The sequence below is a fragment of the Rhinopithecus roxellana genome, chromosome 13, assembly GCF_007565055.1.
Source record: "Rhinopithecus roxellana isolate Shanxi Qingling chromosome 13, ASM756505v1, whole genome shotgun sequence".
NCBI classification, from domain to species: domain Eukaryota; kingdom Metazoa; phylum Chordata; class Mammalia; order Primates; family Cercopithecidae; genus Rhinopithecus; species Rhinopithecus roxellana.
The window spans coordinates 40,814,125-40,836,124 of NC_044561.1; the positions used below are offsets into that span (position 1 = coordinate 40,814,125).

The window sequence follows — 22,000 nt, forward strand, 5'->3', positions numbered from 1 at the left end:
ACAGTTACCTACTTTAGCCCCTTTATTTACTGATAATGGGAGTCAAACCAGCCAAGACATATTAAATGTTTCATCCAAAGCTCCTAAGGTGGCATTCCCTAGCATTTCATGGCACCAAATAACATGACACAATTCCATATTACTGAATTACATAAATTACCAAATAAATTTATCAAATTAGTCAGATATATTAAAAGCCTAACTTAAGCAAAGCCATTTAATGCCTCAGAGGGTGGGAAAAGGCCTCATCTGCTTTACTTTGAAAGAAGTAAATCCTCAGATTGTTGTCAATCTTTAGAACACAATGTACAGAACTCAACTTTCTATTAAAGAGTCAAAGTGCTAATTTTTTGGCTGAGAAGTTATGCTTCTTATATGATAAAAATCATACATGTCAAAACTTACCATACTTTATTAAACAACGTAATATAAAGGTCTGATTCAACAAAAATATTGGGGAGTGTTAATTTTTTAAAAATATGCGGAAGTATATATTTGTTTTCAAAAATATTTGAAATAACCATGATGAGACTGTAGGTTCAAACAGTGAGCTAAGTAGATAAACTCACATGCATGAAAACACATTAAACAGACTCCTTTGGCTGGGAATATTCATTCCAGCTCTCAAGGCTAGATGTGTTTTTCTGGCTCTTCTCAGTCATTGCTTCCCTCCCAATGTATTCTCATTCTATCATTAAAGAAATGCAATTCATCTCTAAATGAACACAGAAAAAAGAATCTAGAATCTGGAGCTTGTTTCTTCAGCACTTTCTTTGTTTATCTGGTTCAGAAGGTCAAGTGGTATACGGCTGAATTAGTTTCCCAGCTCATATGCCACTTGGAAGACTGATAGTGAGACTTAGGTTGATTAATGAACAAATATTATGAGAACATTCTCCAGAACCCTTATTTAGATAGCAGAACTAATCTACTTTGACCCATAATTACACATTTAGATAACTCCACTGTAACTGTACACATATTTTCTTGAATAGAAAATTGGACAGATCAAATAATTGATAAAGAGAAAAAAGAGAAGCAGCAAGTGAACCTCTGTCTTTTGAAGTAGAACTGTCTCTATCCCCAAAGCCAGGAACTCTACTTGTAGCATGTCTACCTCATTCTTAAACCTTGCAATATCTTGCTGCAAGTCTTCTAGCTATACTTTTTATGTTCTCTCACTATGTGGTAGAGAATAACTCACATTTTATAATTCAAGATTCATGCTTTTGTAGTTATTAGCACTGGGATTGTCATATAGTGGTCTCTGGAACAAGCACCGTATTGGTTTTCTGTTTTTATAAGTATCTGTAACAGCAGATTTATTGTGGCTTTCTATCTGAATCATATGCATCATTTCTTTGGGGTGTGTAAACCACAAATCAAAAAGACTTTCATGATCTCTAGACTGAGGCCAATGCCTAACGTCTAATTTCCAATTAGTGGTATTTAGCTTTATATTTTTTGCCGTTTGCATATTAAACTCTTAATCTCTTTCATTTCAATCATAATTACTGGGTTCCTTAATTTTTCGGTTTCTTTATCATTACAAAAATTTTCTTCATCTGTGTGAGAAACAAGCCATGTGTCTGGTTTGTTATCAGTTTTATGGTCTGATTTATTTTCATTTAAATGAAGCTTAGAACATAACTGGTAAGTATATTTCATGGACCTGGAGTGTGAATAGAAGGAGAAGACATTTGACATGGGCTTCTTCTGTTCAGGTGCTGCCTGGAATGCCACAGAGTTAGACCCTCCAGATGTATCTTCCTCCTCACAACCTGGGGCACGATTCATCAGATTACAGGAAACTGCCTTTAAGTTCATCCCTCTTTAGGGTTACTGTGTAGGAGCTCTTCCTCAGGGCAAGCAGAAATTGTGGAGTTTTCAAAACTTTCACCAATATTCAGCTTGAACTTGTTCGTAATGAATTTAAAGGAAGTCCTGAATATACAGATATATTCCCTTTATCATAATTCCTACGAGGTTCTGGTTCTTGAGACTTTTTTTCCCACAGGTGCAAAAGGTGAAAACCAATTTTCTTGTTTTGTTTCTCAGATGTCTTTTCTGTCAGAGTGCATGTTTTAAACTTAGCTTTAATCAAGTATAAACCAAGAAATATTAGAAAATCATTACAATTTAACTGTGAAACTTTATGTGTTGCTGCTCTTAAATTACGGGATCATAACTAAAAAGTGAAAAAGAATTTGCCTTGGCTTAATGTAAGAGAAAAACATGAACCGGCAAGCTGAACTCTCAGTGTTTGGACTAAACTAAATTCATTATGTGTTAAATCTACCAGAACTGAATTCAAAGATAATATGTGGAATTATAAAAGCTTCCTCTCTTTAATTTACCTTGGCATACCAGGAAGAGTGAGCCCCTACAGTGCATTTATATCTCTGAAGATTAGAGACTAGGCAAACACCAAATTATTAAGAGCCAAACTGAACACCAATCAGAAAGAGAAACAAAATTTTAAATTCTAATTCAAACGATATACTACCATAATGTTATGTATCTAGATAGATTTTCTGCTTATATCCACTTCTAATATAGTTTAAGTTCCACTGGTGATAGTGGATGGATTTTTTAAATTTTGGTAATATTTCCTACTTACTTATGTTGAAATAAAGTGATTGCTTGTACCCTGACACCAATGGTCCCGTTCTGCAAGGTATAATTCTCTTAATAGGCAACTGGGTTGACTTTTATGACCCCATTCCTTCCCTGAACACAGACACTGAGTCAACTGACAACCACAGAACAGAAGAAATGCTTAAACTCGGCACTGGTGACCAGCAATATAACACTGCAACATTTGAACCACTGACAATGATGACTCCTTTAACATTAGTTTAACTCAGTGGCCATCAATGTTAAATTGTTCATAATTTCTATTCCTTAGTGATATGACTTAATATTTCGTGTTACCTTCTGTATTATGAGTCAGGATATAAAAATAAAAAAGCAAGATGATTCTGGAAATTTCTTGCCTCAATTCCAAGAGGAAAGATAGCTATGAGTTACTACAGGTGGTAGGAATATATTAAGTTTCATAACTGGTTAAATGTTTTAAAAATTAAATAAAAAATTTTGATTTTTTGGATTTGAAAGATAGATTCTAAAAGGTTGTGTCATTTGGACTATGCTTTGTTGCTAAAGCAAAAAAAAAAAAAAAAAAAAAAAACTGATATGATACAAGAAATTTAAATGTTTATATACCTGTGGTTGCTTCTTTTCACTTCTTTCAAGGCTTTCTTGATCTTCCTCTGAAGCCACTAGTATGTCTTGTTCTGTTGAAAAATTCAGAGATTTAGTTCGAATGAACTAAGAACAGTTAGATAAATGCTATAATCTTTATAAAAATAAAAACAGAATAACATTTCTTTGTATTTTATATTTTAAGATTTTAAATGAAGCTTAAAGGTTACTGAAATATTTACTTATTTAAGAAATACTTCTAACTATCCAAAACTTCAACAAACCACTTGCGGAGACACTAGATATCACCAGATTCAAGCCATACACTATCTCAGGGTCACTCACAAATTGTTCCACGCAACATAAATAAACAAAACTGTTGGAAACAAAACCAAACTTTAAAATACAGTCAAAATATACACTGTAACACTTTACTGTACTTCATAATAGTATCTTTTTAACAAAACACTAACTGAGTTAGCAGTTACTAATAATTTGCAAAATTATTGTTTTTTATACATTAATTAGTGTGCACCTCATTTTTTTACATCGCAAATGTTCTACTATTCTGAAAAATTTATTTTCATCTTTTAAGACGCAGAATGTAGGCTGAGCATAATAGCTCACATCTGCAATCCCAGCACTTTGGAAGGCCAAAATGGGAGAATTGCTTGAGGTCAAGAGTTTAAGACCAGCCTGGGAACCTTAGCTAAACTTTGACTCTACAAAACATTGCACAGGCATGGTGATATGTGCCTGTAGTCCCAGCTACTCAAGAAGTTTAGGTGAGAAGATCCCTTTAGCCCAGGAGTTTGAGGTTGCAGTGAGTCTCAGTCCTGCCATTGCACTCCACCCTGGGAGATAGAGTAAGAACTTGTCTCCAGCAACAGAAAAAAGAAAAAAAAAAGGCTCAGAATGCTATGTGAAGTCTTCCTTGATTCTAGCTCTCTTTATCCACATACACAGGTGTCTGCTTCTTGCGGCTCCCTTAGTACTCTGTCAATTTTTCTAGCATCACTTTACCACCTGAACTGTACATCATGTCTTTATATGTCAATCCTCTTTGCTGCTAGACTGTAGAAGACGATCTTTTGAATCATCTTTCTATAAACAGTCTTAACTTTGCTAAATTATTAGTTATTGAGTTCCTGTTAAGTGTTAGGCACTGGGGTGTAAGAAAGGAAAATAAAAGCTGTCAGGGATGGCTTTCCTAAAGATCATGCATGAGCTGAGACTTAGAGAGTGAGTTTAGCCAGATTAAGTGAGGCAGAGGGCAGGAAAGGGTGAGCACATGCCAGGCAGCAACAAGAGAGGGAGAGAAGCCTGTAAGAGCATATATATTTCTCTACAAAAGAGGAATGGTGAGGGGGGCATTACTGGCAGCTCAGTAATTCCAGAGAAAAAGGCAGATGGGGAAAGGGCTACAGATGGAGATTTGGGCAGAAGTTGGTTTCTTTTTCTTTTCTTTTTTTGAGACATGGTCTTACTCTGTTTCCCAGACTGGAATGCAGTGGCATGATCTCGGCTCACCACAACCCAGCCTCCCAGCTTCAAGCAATTCTCCTGCTTCATCCTCCCAAATAGCTGAGATTACATGCACATGCCAGTATTGCCTGCTAATTTTTGTATTTTTAGTAGAGATGGGGTTTCATCATGTTGGCCAGGCTGGTCTCGAGCTCCTGACCTCAAATGATCCACTCACCTCAGCCTCCCAAAGTGCTGGGATTACAGACATGAGCCACCATGCCCAACCCAGAAATTAGTTTCTGAAAGCCTTAATTGGACATTAGGTATTCAGGAGTGGTTCACAGATCTATTTGCATTAGAGAAAATTAACTCTAAATACTGTGAGGAGCATAAAATTCTGAGGCATATAAATAAATGAACAAAGATAAAATATAAGGCAATGTTGCAAAGATGATGCAGGCCTGAGGAGATGTTTTTAGAAATATTTAGAATAAAAGTATCAGTGGCCATTACAAGAATGAATTTTTATTGAATGAATAAATGTGTATATCTTGGTCCCTGGAGAAATACATTCTGCTCATTACTTTACAAAAGTTATCAAATGGAAATAAAATAATATACATAAACTGTTTCCATTACTTGTATTTACTTTATACTTTTTCTGTTTCAGTTTTACTGTGCCGAGAAAATGCATTTGGGTTTTGTGGCTGCTGCTGCTGCTGCTGTTGTTGTTGTTGTTTGAGATGGAATTTCATTCTTGCTGCAATGGTGCAATGTGCGATCCCAGCTCACCACAACCTCTGCCTCTCGGATTCAAGCTATTCTCCTGCCTCAGCCTGCCGAGTAAATGGGATTGCAGGCATGTGCCACCATACCCACCTACTTTTGTATTTTTAGTAGAGATGGGTTACTACATGTTGGTCAGGATGGTCTCAAACTCCCAACCTCAGGTTATTCGCCCATCTCAGCCTCCCAAACTGCTGGGATTACAGGCATGAGCCACCGCACCTGGCCACATTTGGGGATTTTGTTTTAAAACTTCTGCTTCCTGGATCTACCAAGCTTATGAGAAAATAGAAGCAAATAAGTCATTTGCATAGGTAAGAAACTTTGGATTTATAGCTTGTCATCACTACCCTAGAAGATTATCATCACATTTTGTAAACCAAAATGTTAATTCTAGACATAAGAGGAAAAAGAAATTAATACTATAGGGTTGAAAAAATATTGCATAATTTATTACTGTTCATCTGATCATATGACTGGTTTAAGGGCACTGAATTTAACTTGAATGTAAAGTAGACCCCATAGTAGCTGCAATAGACTGGGTGTTCTCACAGAATTAAATCTGATGCTCATGTGTTATCTTTAAATGATACAGCTCTGCTGAAAACCCATACTCCTAGTGCATGATCATCCATTAAGACAACGTGATGGAATGTGTGAGTATAGCTGAGGAGACACCACAAGGCAAATGCTCAATAGTTCCCATTAATCAAAAATATAATACAGAAAGCCATAGGCATTATTTAATATTTGGTTTTGGAAGGTATTTTTAGTGACACTGCATATAGTTGTGCCTAATAATTGCAAAATGAGAGATGTAAAAATAAATCAGAGCCACGTTGTGTTTGAGTAGGAAATCTGTAGATGTCTACCTGGTTTTCCCATCCAGCCCCACGGTACCCACACTCCAATTTATGTTAAATACTAACCTCAATGAAATTCCTCTTTCTCCTCATTCTCTTTGTTATCTATGTGTTGCTTTCCTTACAGGAAGAATACAAATGCCTTGCTAAGAAGCATTCTCCTTGGTTGTAGGCTGCATAGGGGGAGTAAAGACAAACTACATTTGATCACAAAATGACTTTTTACAAGTCAGAAGTATAGTAGCATGAAGCCAACTGAGGGAATCTAGAATAAAATTTTCTATGCTTCTTTCCCTTCTTTGCTCTCTTTCTACTCAAAAGCTGTGATTCACACAGGTAATGAAGAGTATAATTCCTTGATAGAAACACAGCTCCAAGATTAATCCTTTCTTTAACAATGAAGTTCGTGTGTCCAAAGTTTGTAGTTGCTGTCTGGTTTTTGAATACTGAGGGCGATAGATATTTATCATCAATTCACAGCTTCCCAAATTTTTGAAAAGTCTTACTATTGATGGTTCAAGTAGTAGAAATATAATCTAAAATATCTGAAATTAAAGTTTTTTATTACAATGTAAATAGCAATGCAAATTGTACTAAAGTATAACATTTATTTCTTCACTGAAGCAGTACCATATTCTCCTCTACTCCCACAAACACACTACTCCTTCAAGGTCTAATGTATTTTGAAAGTCCTGTAATTGCTATTAACTCAGACAAGTTTACTTAACTAGAATCTCGCACTTTGTTCTAAGCTTTTGTTATTTACTACAATTTACTCTGAATCACTCAATGATGTCTATTATATATTTTGTTTTCCATGAGAAATTTGTTTATTAGTAATGAAGGTTCTTCAGAGATAAGAAAAATTTGAATAACTAACTTGGTGCATAAACACATTAAGGTTAAATACCCATGACATTATTGTGTATTTCCATGTACTAGAGACAAAAACTTCAAAAAATATTTTAATGAATTTACATTAAATTAAAAACTACTTTCATTAAACTGAGATGATCTTCCCTCAATGCATGAATACCTTCAGAATTCATATGTGAAGCCTTAAATATAGACCAAAGATTTGTATAAAATATAACAGCCTTAAAAGTCTTCTTTGTTGCCGGCACAGTGGCTCCTGCCTGTAATCCCAGCACATTTGAAAGCTGAGTTGGGCAGAACACCTGAGGTCAGGAGTTGGAGAGTACCCTGGCCAACATGGTGAAACCCCATCTCTAATAAAAAAAGAAAAATTAGCAGGGAGTGGTAGCACGTGCATGTGGTATCAGCTACTTGAGGGGCTGAGGCAGGAGAATTGCTTGAACTTGAGAGGTAGAGGTTGTAATGAGCCAAGACTGAGCCACTGCACTCCAGCCTGGGTGACAGAGCAAGACTCTGTCTCAAAAACACAAACAAACTAACAAAAAACCTAATTGTTCTCATGTAAAAATAAGTCTAGTTCACACTAGATCTGAAACATACACAATGCCTTGGGACAGGACAGAAATATATTTAGCAAGTTATATTCCTGGTTTCTGTAAAAATAAAACTGTTGAATTTAAGCTTTTAAGACAAGTCAAGGAAAAGAGCAAAAAATGCAAAAGTGAAACTTGAAAGTTCATTTCACCCTCAAGGGCTCATGATCACCAGACATTCACAAACCATATATATTGTTCAAAACATTAGTTCTGAATTTTGATCCAAGTATCCCTGGAGTTTCAGTTTCATTCAAGGATGTCCAAGAGGTCAAGTAAGACAATGCCATTTACTCTTTTCAGTTTTCTTTTCTGAGAAGAGCACAGCAAACTTCTTCAGAGAAATGAATTGTCCCAACTTCAGAGGCTAAAGGCTCGTGAGTCATAGTTCTAAAGGCATTTATAAAATATGGTGGTGCGTGCTTGCATTCTGAATTTTTCAGCTTTAAACTCTCATATGGTAAACAGGAGTAGATACAAACTGATTGAACAAAAGCCTTTTTAATCTGACATTATATTTGTTTTTATCTCTTTCTTCATTTACCAGCAACAGGAGAGTCTAACTAAATGTGGTAAAGTGGTCTAAGGGAATACGGTGAAAAGTATAAAATGAATTAAACCAGAGATAATCATATCACTGTGGATACATCTGGAAGATATAATACAACGTACACCAAAGAAAGTGGCAGAAAGGCATGTAAAGTGTATAACCACTCACATACCATTTTAGGACACAAATAAAAATTCTGCGTATTATTTCTGAGCATCACAATATAGTTAAAGATTTCAAAAGGGCATTGAAATGAAAAACAACCAGTTTATGATGTCAGTAGCCTCTATGCAATCATGTTTCAAAAACCTTAACATCAAAAAGTCTCAAAATCACCATTCTAAAAAACTGTGTCTACCAGTTATAGATGAATAAATAGTTTCCTCATTTTTAATAATCAAAGATGCCACAAACACACACATACACACACCTAGACATACACATACACAAACAGTCTGCTCATTAGAACATCTGATTGGCTTCAGATCATCAATGTAATAACACTAGCAGCAAGTCTCTAAAGTTAAGACAGAAACTGACACGTTAATCAGTTAAGCTTTCCTCCAGGTAAAGATCATAACTCCAACTACCACATAACTCACTGGAAATATCTGAGAGTCTTGAAATTCACTGCTTCAAATCCCTGACAAGTATAAACATTTATATTGAAAACTTTATGCTATTAAAAACATTAAAACAGAAACATCTGAATTAAAGCTTACATTTTAAAAATCTTTTCTGTGCTTCTAAATTTATTTTTATTCAAATATAGATACCAACAGTAACATTTACGTCAATGCCTTCCATTCAATTTCAAACAAATAGAATTAGGGGTTAAGAGTAATGTGAGTACTTCCAATCATTTGATGGAATTTTTTCCAACATCAAATTTGTATTGAAAAACATACCTGCTCTCAATGTCTGAACATTCTTTCTTTGTACTGCTCCTTTCATGGCAGGATCTTCAATTTCAGTGCTAGGCTGAATGGGTTTTAAAAGAAAATGATTCATAAATCATATATATTTTATACAATATGGAGTTAGTGATTCAAAAAATATACATAATTAATTACCTTCAAGGAAGAATGTTTGTCAGGAGGCCCTACAAAGCAAAGGGGATATGTCATCATATATCTAAGTATGACAGGGCCAATCAAACATTCATGCAGTGTTACTATCAAGGTGAGTTCTCATTTCTGGCTATAAAAATGATTGCTTAAGGTTTTGAGGGTTCTTCTTGACATCTTCTTTTCATTGGCTAGGACAGCAACATGACAGAAATATAAGGTGCAGAAGACGAATATAGGATTCAAAAAAAAATACAGTTTACATTTCAATAGTGAGATTGTGTATACCTAAAACAGAAAAGCATGGATATCACTGTGAACATGTGGGCCAATGAGAAGAAAAGAGACCATTAAACAGAGGAACAAATCAAACCTGAGGGAATCAATGTCAAAGCTGATGGTGAATGTACAGAGTATTTTAACTCAACATATCAGGGCCATTGCTGCCAGCACACCACAAGTAAATTCCCCTTGTCCTGTCGCTGAGGAAATACACAGTTGAGATGAGAGTTCAGATGAATGTGCAATTCACCTCTCATCAAAGTGTTCTAAATTGATCAGCTAGGATACACACTTATGAAATGACAGCTAATCAAAATACTCATTTTTCCCATGACCACATGGGCTACTGCAGCACCTACATTTCTCCTATCCCCTTGTTTGTCCTTGAATAAGAACTCCTTGGTCCACTCAGTCAAGGCAGTCCAGAAAACACATAAATTAACCATGTAGAATAAGCTTCCCATATCAAAATATTTATTGAAAAAGGAAACATTGAATTACCACAGACTTGCTGGATATGAATACACTTTTATATTTCAAAATCAGTGCAGTATTTATTGAAAATGACAATTTTGGTATTCACAGAATGAATTTTATAATGTGATTGCTTCTAAAGTTAGCTAAGTTTGGTATATCATCTTACACTGTAAAGGACTTCTATAAAACACTTATCATATCAAAGAGCTGGCTGTCTCAAAAAAAAAAATTAGCCAAAGCATCTATATTCAACTTAATCACATCTTATTCACTCATGTCAATGAGACTTCTCTCTCTGAGACCTGACAGTTATGAAGTGAAATGAGCTGCGGTGGTTTACCCCAATTCTAGCACTCCCTCCTGCCTCCAGTACTCTCCACAGCAACCTCTTTTGTGAGACTGGGCATATGCTGAAGCAACTGGAAGTGAGTTGTCTCAAGTTTACTTCGCTTTAACTCCCAAGACCCCAGCGAATGTCTCTCTTTCTTCCCTCATTGTCCTTTCACAGTCGCTCTTCTTTTGAAAAAGTAATCTTTAGATCTGTGTCCTGATGCTTCCCTTCCTAACTGCTTTTTATGGATAATTGTAACCACTTTTTTCATCTGTATTCAGCAGTAGTATATACCTGTAATCTCTATTTTTTCATCTCATACTCTTTCCCTGTGGCTAGAATCATGCTCAGAAATAAAAGGAAATTAATACTTGCCCTTGATTCTGTTATTTTTTAAATTGCTCTCCAATGGTTCTTTTTCCACATTTCTCTAAAGGAAGGCTATTCCATTGCTATTCAAAGCTGTGTCTAAGGACCAGCACCAACATCACTTGAGTACTCATGAGAAATGCGGAATCAATCAGAATGTGCATTTTCCAGAAGCTCCTCAACTAATTCATGGAAACTTGAATGCCCTGTTCTACACTGATGTGCTTCCATATTTGTTTACCCTAGTTGCCCTTTTTGGTTTAGTCTCAATTTCTTCCCTATTATATCCTGAATTTAATACTACATTATAAGCCATAGTGTTACTAATGAAATTTTCATCAGGCAGGACTTCTCTAATTAAATTCTTCTCCATAAATCACCCAACACTATTCTTTTCAATTATGTTAATTTGACCTATATGATACTATCCCATGAGGTTACAACATTTTCTACAAAACTAAGTTCTAGCCATACATGGCTGACCATTTTTGATGATGCTCATCAATGGTAGAAAAAACACAGGTCTGTGTGGTAAAGTACCTCAATCTTTAATGCCTCCCCAGGAGTGAGGATGACAGCAAGAGTAGGAAAATGTTACTCTAATTCTCTGACACATTTTGGTATTGGAAGCTCACTTTATCTTCTTTCCTATTTCTAACACCCTGTTCTTCCTTCTTCTACAGAACAGTTTGACTTTACTATCCTTCATTACATACACCCACATTTTAAAAAAATTATTCCATGTACACTCTGCCCTCCTCATGCTTTCTTTCTCTTTTATTCATTTCCTCTTCCCTCTTTATTGACTTGCCTCAGGTCTTAGAGTACCTTAAAATGCAACTCATAACTCAGCTCCTTTAGTGGTACTCCCAATGTAATCGACTGCTGACTCTTGGTTAGAGACACAACTTATCACCATTTGACTTCTCCTTTACTCATTATACAGTTAACAGGACATTTTATTTAGCTATTAGACTATCTTGGTACTCATATTTTAAAAGAAGCATTCCATCAAATGACTTTTTAAACAAAATATGGTTCTCACCTTCTCCTTTCCCATTGACTATACTGTTTCCTTTTTTCATGGGAAGGTCCAGGTAAAGGCTCTGACACTTTCTCGGGGACACGCTGCTAAGTAATATCAAGAAAGAGTTTCTGCCTTAAAAATTATAATGAGTTACACCAAGAGTTTCTTATGAATCTCTTTTCATGAAACTGGGTCTCACTCTGTCAACCCAGGGCTAGAATGTAGTGGAATGATTCTGGCTCACTACAGTCTCAACATCCTGACCTCAAGCAATATTCCCACCTCAACTTCCTGAATAGCTGGAACTACAGGTGCATAGCATCATGCCAGGCCAATGCTTTGATTGTTATTTTTGTTGAGACAAAGCCTCATTATATTGCCCAGGCTGGTCTCAAACTCCTAGGCTTAAGGAAACCTTCTCCTTCTGCCTCCCAAAGTGTTGAGATAACCAGTGTGCAACACCATACTCAGCCCTCATCAATTCCTTTAAATAAACCTCAATGTTGCCCAGGCATGGTGGCTCATACCTGTAATCACAGTCCTTTTCCAGGCCAAGATGGGTGGATTGCTTGAGTTCAGGAATTTGAGACCAGCCTGGGCAAAATAATGAGAACACATCTCTACACAGAAATACAAAAGGGAGTCAGGCCTGATGTTGTGTGCCTGTATCCCAGCTGCTTGGGAGGCTGATGTGGGAGGATCACTTGAGCTTTAGAGGTGGAGACTGTAGTGAGCCAAGATCATGCCACTGTACTCCAGCCTGGGCAACAGAGCAAGATCCTGACTCCACAAAAATTTCAATTTAAAATGTGAGAGCGATGGGAAATACAAACAAAAAGCCAGCCTAATTTATCAATGAAATATGAGCTTAAGCCAAGAAATAAAGGAAACCACATGAAGTACAATAAGGTACATGGAGAAATAGATCCATAACAGAGCATTATGGTCTTTCATATCCCTAATAATACTAATTAATATTTATACTACAATTAGTTTTTTGTAAGTACTTCTGTGATAGAGTTTATTACTATAAGACTTTCAACTACTTAAATATGGTCATCTACCACTACCCGAAAGAACGTTATTATAACAGAGAGAAAAACCTGGAACTTTCAACTTTCCACCTAGAAAAATAATTGGTCACCAGAATTCTAAAGAGTAATGTATGGCTTGAAAAGGTATATTTCATAGAACATGAGTTGGAGCTAATCAACAGTATAAGAAATGTTAATCTACAATCACAATGTTACGATTCCAGTTGGACAATACTAGAAAATACATTGTAATCCTCTTTACTACTGATGAGCTATTTCTAATTTATTTCCTTTTTATGTATGGCATAATTTCTCAACATAACACCACAAAACTTATACATCCTCAAATATTAAAAAATAATACAAATGTAAGCAATATTTTAAATATTTAATCATTAGATACATGAGGTATGTGACTTGGAACATTCCATTATATAAAAATTCATTTGTCTATGTATTCAGATCAAGCAACTGTTAAGGCTGAATGTCTCATGCCTGTAACTCCAGCACTTTGAGAGGCTGAGGTTGGCAGAACACTTGAGCCCAACAGTTCAAGACTAGCCTGGGCAACAAGGCAAAACCCCGTCTCTACAAAAACTACAAAAATCAGTTGAGCATGGTGACACAGGTCTATAGTCCCAACTACTTGGATGGCTGAGGTGTGAGGATCATCTGAGCCCGGGAAATGGAGATGGGAGTGAGCCAAGGTCTCACCACTGCACTCCAGCCTGGGTTATAGAGTGAATCCCCATCTCAAAAAACAACAATTAAAATGCTTCTTAAAAGGAAGACTGTATTCTACGTACTCTAGGATACACACAAATATGTTTACTGACCTCCAGTAGCTCATGGTATGCAGGAGCTTCCAATGATTCTTTAAACAACTAAATATAAAAACTTCTGAAACTCAAAATTTCAGAATATCTTATAAGGACTTTGAGTGGTTATTTTATTTTATTTTTTAAAATGTAGTCTTGCTCCGTCACCTTGGCTGGAATGCAATGGTATGATCTTGGCTCACTGCAACTTCTGTGTCCCGGGTTCATTGCCTCCTGAGCAGCTGGGAATATAAGCATGCGTCATCATGCCTGGCTAATTTTTGTGTTTTTTTCTTCTTTTAGAGGCAAGGTTTCACCATATTGGCCAGGCTGATCTCGAACTCCTGACCTCAGATGATCCTCCGCCTTGGCCTCCCACAGTGCTGTGATTATAGGCGTGAGCCACTGGGCCCGGCCAAGTAAATACTTTAGAGAAACTACAATGACAAAATTATGACGTTAAAGTCTTACCATATTGGTATTAAGAGTCTCTGTTCTAGAAATGTTTATTTGCAGCAAAATACATATTCGATTAGATGAAGCGTTTTATAGAAATGCTTCATGGACAACTTATGAAACACACAAAAATCCTTTTACAAAACAAATTTTGAGAGCATAAATTTAAATTTCTACATTTCCACAATTTATATTTTTAAGTCAGATACAGTCTTGTTATGTTGCCCAGGCTTTTCTGAAACTCCTGGGCTCAAGCAATCTTCTTGCCTCAAACTCCCAAGTAGCAGGGACCACAGGTCTACACCTCCACACTCAGCGATTTTTCTACAATTTTTAATACTATTTTAGTCTCACTACAGAACCAATAATATAAGCAGAGACAATCTCTCCTATAAACTATATGATACCAAAATTATAAGTTTCCAAGAAAAAAAAAAGCTATAGGCAATGTGCTCAATGTTTTTGAAACTAAAAGGTACCAGAGGATTCCATGATTACTGCAAATAATTTGATCCCCTGAAGATTTATATAAGCATAAATATGATAGTTAGCCTCGTATGATTTAAAAGTCAAATTGTTAGTATTTATCTAAATAAACCTTAACCAAATTTCATGTTTCCTCTATTGGATAAAGCATTTCCTAATGTGATTTTCCTGTCACTACTTCTTTTCCAGTTCATTATTTTCAGTTCACACCCTGTCACAGTACTTATCAATCTTTCTTAGTTACCAAAATTAAACAAATTTTTTGAATCAATTAGCCATATGTATGTTTTTCTCTGACCAAATTTCCATTACCACCATAAAACTATGATAGGTATACCACTGCTAAGTTTTAAAAGTAAATACTATGCAGAACTAGATTCAGAGTGAGAAAATTAATTTTACAAGAGACCACTTTACCTTAGTAGCAACACTCAAGTCTTTGTCATCCGATGTAGGCAATGAATCTACACATAGTTCATGGAAAATGCTTGAAAGTAAAAATGTACAATGAAAATGAGCAAGTTGATTTCTTTACAATTTTTTTTTAACTGCCAGTTTATATCCAGCTTCCCTCTCAAAAAAGAAAAACATAATCTGGGGAAAGGTCAGTGATCTATGTATTAAATAATGATTCTTAATAAATTAAAATATATCTTCTGCTGTAAAAGATGTTAGTTACCTATTTCTGCCTCCACCTCTCTAAATCTATAAAATATTCAATGAAAACTGACCTTGAGCTCTATAACAAATAGTGACAGTCAATATATTGGCAGAGCCTGACAATTGTTTACCCTCACAAATTATCTGTCCTGAAGTTGAACTTAAAATTCAATTAATGGATGACATAAATTTTGTTACCCAATCTGGAAGAAAACTGATGACCTAAAATAAGGTAGAGAGATCCACTGTCTCTTCTCCATGATCTATTATAGAGTTTTTGAAGGTTTAATTTGAAATAATTCCCTTTACTTTTCATCTAATGTGTATATGTACATATTACTTTTCATCTAATGTATATATATAACTTACATAACATTATATCTGTACTATATATGGTATATGTATTAGTAATACATATCATATGATATGTAATAAACAATATAGGCCTGGCACGGTGGCTCACACCTTTAATCCCAGCACTTTGGGAGGCCAAGGCAGGAAGATCACTTGAGGTCAGGAGTTTGAGACCAGCCTGGCCAACATGGTGAAATCCTCTCGCTACTAAAGATGCAAAAATTAGCCAGGCAGGCTGGCATCTTCCTTTAATCCCAGCTACCTGAGAGGCTGAGGGAGGAGAACTGCGTGAACCTGGGAGACAGAGGTTGCAGTGAGCAAAGACCATGCCACTGGACACCAGCCTGGGCAAAGAAGCAAGACTCTGACGCAATATATATATATATATATATATATATATATATATATATATATATATATATATAGTGAATTCCCTATAAATTAAAAACGTACTTTTCATCTGAATATATATGTGTGTGTGTATATATATATAATATATATATATAATATCGTTAATTTTTTCAAGTAACCTCTATTTTGTTTCGTTTTTTCCTGAAACACAGGCAGTTTTAATTTTTAGTTTGCTAAATCAACCTTCAGGATGTCTGCTTATGAGGTCATTCTTAGGAAGGCCTTTGTCAACATAAAATATACCTTGCAAAATAAGCATTTGTGTTTTCTTCTGGTACCTTACTCACTTGCATATGTAAAAATTTCAATCTGTATTCCATCAGGAACTCATGTTTGTGACATAAAATTTCATTAGTTTTCTTCAAACAGCAGGTATTTTTTAATTAATAATTCATCCTTTCCTACTCATCAATCCTTACTTCTATCTTACATAATTTCAGTGTTTCTGGGTTTCCTACTCTGTTCCATGCGTTTGTCTTTTCAGCTGTCAGTAAATGATTAATTTTAGACATTAATAGCACATCTTGCTATCTAGAGGAGCAAGTGTTTTTTCACTCCATTATGAGATTTTAAAAAATGCCACCACAATAGTGAAAGACAGCAGGTGTCATAGAAAAATGTTAAAACCTTGATATTTTCATTCGGTCTATGTAAAATTGATAAACACAGAAAGAGCTCACATTTTGAGAAAAATGTGCCTTCCCATTCACGAACACAGAACCCACCTCCCACTTCCAAATAAAGAACCTACCTACACAGGTGGATATGGTGTAAAACGGACAGTTTTCTCTGAGAACTTTTCACCTACTGAAAATAACTCACGCTATTTTTGATAGGGGAATGAGTTTTCTCATTAGGCACCTCCTATAATATATATAAACCATGTTTTAAAGGTGTTCATTAAAAATAAAACACCGTAGATGCTTAACTTTGTAAATTAAATCACTCAACTTCTCCACCTGCTCCAGATAGGGAATTATGAGGGATGGAAAACAGGTGAGGGCCCGTTTGGCTCCGCCGCTCAGCGAGTGCACAGCCCCCTCCAAGGTCCAGTCCGAGGGGCTTCGCGGAAGCCTGGCCTGGGGAGCCCCTCCCATCCTGGGCATGAGCCTCCGCTACCTGTGCTGCTTGTCCACCGCATCCACGTGTCTGCTCTTGCGCTCCAGGCAGCACTCCACCTGCCAGCACACACAGCCTGCGAGCGACTTCCGGGAGCTGTGCAGACACGCGCCCAATGGCTTTGCCAGGCTCAGTTGGTCTCAAAGGTCAGAGATTGCGAGTGTCGCTGCTGAAGGATGTGGTGGACCGGGCTGGATCGCGGATTTTGGAGTAGATCATAGATATGAGTTCGTGGATTGGAGCTTGGATCACGGATTTGGGGTTGGTCGGGTATTTGGGGTTGGATAGGGGATTTGAAGCTGGGTCGGCGGGGGCAGAAGGGGGTGGTGGTGGTGAAAAGGTGACAGGGAACTGCCCTCGCTTAAGAGCTGGTGATTGGGGGCCTGAGAAGAACTCACCACCATGAAGTTGTTCGGCTTTGGGAGCTGGAAGGGCCAGAGGGTCCTGAGCTCCATAGGCCACATCTACACAAGTTCTGGGTACTGAATCTGTGACGCAGAACTGCAGAAGATCCAGAGGGTCTTAAATGAAGTAAAAATGAAGAGATTCAAGGGAGCGTGAATTGTTAACATCTCTTTTAAACAAATAGGCTAGGTTAAAAATTTTTTACAGAGCTTTACAGTATTACATGTCAGTAAAAATGGTAGTTCTCTTAACTGACTTGCCAGATGGATTAGATGTCTTCATTCACTCAATAAAGTGTGCAGGATTTCATAATATGTTTTCAATTAATGGGGAATTTTAGACTTTATGTTGCTCCAATTTATGAATACCTATTCTCTTGTACTTTATATCCAAATTTATAGATCTATTTTAAGAATTCAGAGAATCTATGGAAGACGGCTCTGCTTGCCCTGAAGCAAGGAAACCAGGGACCTTCTCCCAAACCTCTGAAGTTGGTGTTAGGTCCAGTTAATGTATATCCTCTAAAAAGAGTAAGTATCTAAAGCCCAAACAACTTGCATGGCTTTCTTTTGTTAAATCCAATAAATAACCATTCAGATCTTAGAGATTATATATATTTAAATACATATCAGTTACCCAGGATTCTGTGTAAACCATATTCAGGAGACCAATGTATAAGCCAGATTGTCAGCTAATTAAAATATTATTGCAAGCAAAATGCTCTTATCTGCTAACTAGAATATCCCCTTTTTGCTGTCAGCGTATATGGGAGCCAAATTTGTCATTAGAAGGTTTCTTAATTATAGAATTAAAGGAAAAGGCAATGAGAAGTCTTTCATCCAGGCCATAGTAAAACCTGAGCATTCCATTCCTCCAATGGTGTGGGGCATTGGACTGATGATATTTCTTTTGACCAAATTGAGTATTTCATTACTGGATAAGCAACTCTTGATTCTTCTGGTGGTTAAAGTTGCTTTTAGTTGGTTCCATGCCAATTCTCCTTCTTCTACTCTGATTCTTTTAAACAGAATATGATAGTTTATTAGGTTTCTACTTACTAAATTTCCATCATTCTTACATTATACCCAGTCTAATTGATGTTTAGTGTATTCTAAAACTTTCAATTCAGATGTTTATACTTTCTTGGATTTATATGTGATGTAAACCTTATTCATTATATGTGAGTTCTCCATTTATGTTTTCACTATAAGCTTTTCCCTATATTACCACAGTTGTTGAACATATCTATTCTAATCTACATCATGAGTTAGCTAGGATGTATGAGACTAATGGCTTTTTTACTTTGCTACTTATTACTTTAGTGATAATTACATTTTGTGCATTTTTTTTTATTGTGGTACAGCTAGATGCTTATATTTACTGTTTCTGCTCTAGAATGTATTTGGTACAAGGTGAATTATTATGAACATGGAAAATAATTTATCAACTTCCTGGATACTATCATCAGGGCAGAGTCCTTACAGGTGAGATTTCACTTGCTTCTTCCACACTCCACCACTCTTTACTAACATTTACTTACCTATCCATTGAAAACCTTTTTCTTGGCCATGTGTGGTAACTCACACCTGTAATCTCAGCACTTTGGAGGCCAAGGCAGGTAGTTCACTTGAGCCTAGGAGTTCAAGGCTAGCATGGGCAACAGAGCAAAACCGCATCTCTACAGGGAATACAAAAATTATGTAGACATGGTGGCATGCACCTGTAGTCCCAGCTACTCAGGAGGATGAAGTAGGAGGATCACTTGAGCTCAGGAGGTCGAGGGTGCAGTGACCTGTAATTGTGCCACTGCACTGCAGCCTGGGTGACAGAGTGAGATCCTGTCTAAAACAAAACAAAACAAAATAAAACAAAACAAATTATTTTTTAGTACCTGACATCTTTTGTAAATAATATTTGATAATATTTGTTGAATTTGAAACTCATTAGAAGTAGAGCTGAGTTAGACTTTTATCTTTGCACTGTTGGATTTGAAGAAAGAATATGTTATATTATGCAAATAAAAGGGAGAAGTCTGTAATTTAAGAGAACAAACTGAAGATGTAAGTAAATGTATTCAGTTAATTGGATTAGCCAGTAATGTAAATTTCATAGGGTCACTACTTACATTCTTACAATCAACAAACATTTTTTGAGTGTCAAATAGATTCCAGACAGTGGGCTATTTGGTCTGGGTAACCCTGAGTTGTGTTTTAAGCTGCAGCTTAGGTATCAGCACTATCAAGAAGCCTTCAGTTATTGCCCAGTGTGGGTTAGCTCCTTGTTCTGTGTGCTCTCATGGCTCCCTGTGCTTACCTCTATCATTTCTCCACACATGATGAGCTCCCATCAGGTAGAAACCATGTCTAACTCTTCTTTATGCATAGATGTTCAGCTTGATCGACAAGTGTTTGTGGATTAATCGTTTTTTTTTTGTTGTTGTTGTTTTTTTTTTTTTTTTTTTTTGAGACAAGGTCTCACTCTGTTGCCCACACTGGAGTGCACTGGCACAATCATGGCTTACTGCAGCCTTTGACCTCCTGGGCTCAACTGATCCTCCCCACTCAGTCTAGTAGTTAGGACTATAGGTGTGCACCACCACTCCTGACTAGTTTTTTTTTTTTTTTTTTTTTTTTTTTTTGTAAAAATGGGAATATACCATGTTATCCAGGCTGATCTCCTACTCCTGGGCTTAAGCATTCCTTCTGCCTTGGCCTCCCAAAGTGCCAAGATTACAGGCATTACCCATGACACCCAGCGCAAGTTCTAGAGATTTGGTGTGAAACCATTTAATTGGAAGCTGGGTGTAGACGAGGGTAGTGAGGATAGCAATTTATGTTAACATTTATGTTTCCTACTTGGAAAGATGGATGGCATTCACTGAGAAAAGGAATATAGGAGGAGCAGGCTTGGAAGGAATGATGTTTCACTTAAGAGATGCCTATGGGACATCAAAGTGGTCATTCCAAGTATGCAGTAACATAATGAGTCTAAAGCTCAGGAATGAGATTTGGGCTAGGGATGTAGATTTAGGACCCTCATGAAAGTTTTCAATACAAAAGTTTTATACCTGTCAGGGATTTGAAGCAGTGAATTTCAAGACTCTCAGATATTTCCAGTGAGTTATGTGCTAGTTGGAGTTCTGGTCTTAACCTAGAGGAAAGCTTAACTGATTAACGTGTCAGTTTCTGTTTTAACTTTAGAGACTTGCTGCTAGTGTTATTACAGTGATGATCTGAAGCCAATCAGATGTTCTAATGAGCAGACTGTGTGTGTGTATGTGTATGTCTAGGTGTGTGTATGTGTGTGTTTGTGGCATCTTCGATTATTAAAAGTGAAGAAAGTATTCATTTATAACTGGTAGACACAGTACTTTAAAATGGTGATTTTGAGACTTTTTGATGTTAAGGCTTTTGAAACGTGATTGCATAGAAAGTATCAACATCATAAATTGATTGTTTTTCATTTCAATGCCTTTTTGAAATATTTAACTATATTGTGATGCCCAGAAATAATATGCAGAATTTTTATGTGTTTCCTAAAATTATTGAAAAGTTTATGATATTGAAAACATTAAAGCAGAAACATCTGTGTTAAAGCTTACATTTTAAAAATACTTTTTATGCTTCTAAATATGTTTCTATTCAAATATAGATATGAACAGTAACATTCATGTCAATGTTTTCCACTCAGTTTCAAACCAATAGAATCAGGGGATAAGATTAATGTGAGTACTTCCAATCATTTGATGTTCTTATTTCCGGCATTAAATTTATATTGAAAACGTACCTGCTCTCAATGTCTGAACATTCTTTCTTTGTACTGCTCCTTTCACAGCAGGATCTTCCATTTTAGTGCTAGGCTGAATGGGTTTTAAAAGAAAATGATTCATAAATCATACATATTTTATACTGTGTGGAGTTAGTGATTCAAAAAATATACATAGTTAATTCCCCTTGTCCTCTCGCTGAGGAAATACACAGTTGAGATGAGAGTTCAGATGAATGTGCAATTCACCTCTCATCAAAGAAAGTGTTCTAAATTTATCAGCTAGGATACACACTTATGAAATGACAGCTAATCAAAATACTCATTTTTCCCATGACCACATGGGCTACTGCAGCACCTACATTTCTCCTATCCCCTCATTTGATCATGAATTAGAGCTCCTTGATCCACTCATGCAAGGCAGTCCACAAAACACATTAAATAAGCTGTGTAGAATAAGCTTCCAATATCAAAATATTTATTGAAAAAGGAAACATTGAATTACCACAGACTTGCTGGATATGAATACACTTTTATATTTCAAAATTGGTGCAGTATTTATTGAAAATGACAATTTTGGTATTCACAGAATGAATTTTA

At 36.2% G+C, this 22,000-nt stretch overlaps 1 protein-coding gene across 1 annotated transcript; it reads right to left on the minus strand.

Moving 5' to 3' along the window:
- Window positions 1-2,014: 2,014 nt before the first annotated feature.
- Window positions 2,015-21,482, minus strand: LOC104676840. The gene is made up of 8 exons (XM_030915316.1): window positions 21,422-21,482; window positions 17,629-17,751; window positions 17,231-17,369; window positions 11,911-11,996; window positions 9,413-9,441; window positions 9,248-9,320; window positions 3,226-3,296; window positions 2,015-2,094 (listed from the first exon to the last, which is right to left on the minus strand). Exons 1-8 carry the CDS (start codon window positions 21,480-21,482, stop codon window positions 2,071-2,073), a joined length of 606 nt encoding a protein of 201 aa, XP_030771176.1. The 3' UTR covers window positions 2,015-2,070.
- Window positions 21,483-22,000: the final 518 nt, after the last annotated feature.

Coding starts and splice junctions, on each gene's coding strand:
- LOC104676840 (XM_030915316.1), bottom strand. CDS start 21,482: ATGGAAGATCCTGCTGTGAAAGGAGCAGTACAAAGAAAGAATGTTCAG. Junction 9,442..11,910: donor AGTCAATGGGAAAGGAGAAG/GTGAGAACCATA, acceptor TTTGCTTTGTAG/GGCCTCCTGACAAACATTCT. Junction 9,321..9,412: donor ACAAACATTCTTCCTTGAAG/GTAATTAATTAT, acceptor AAACCCATTCAG/CCTAGCACTGAAATTGAAGA.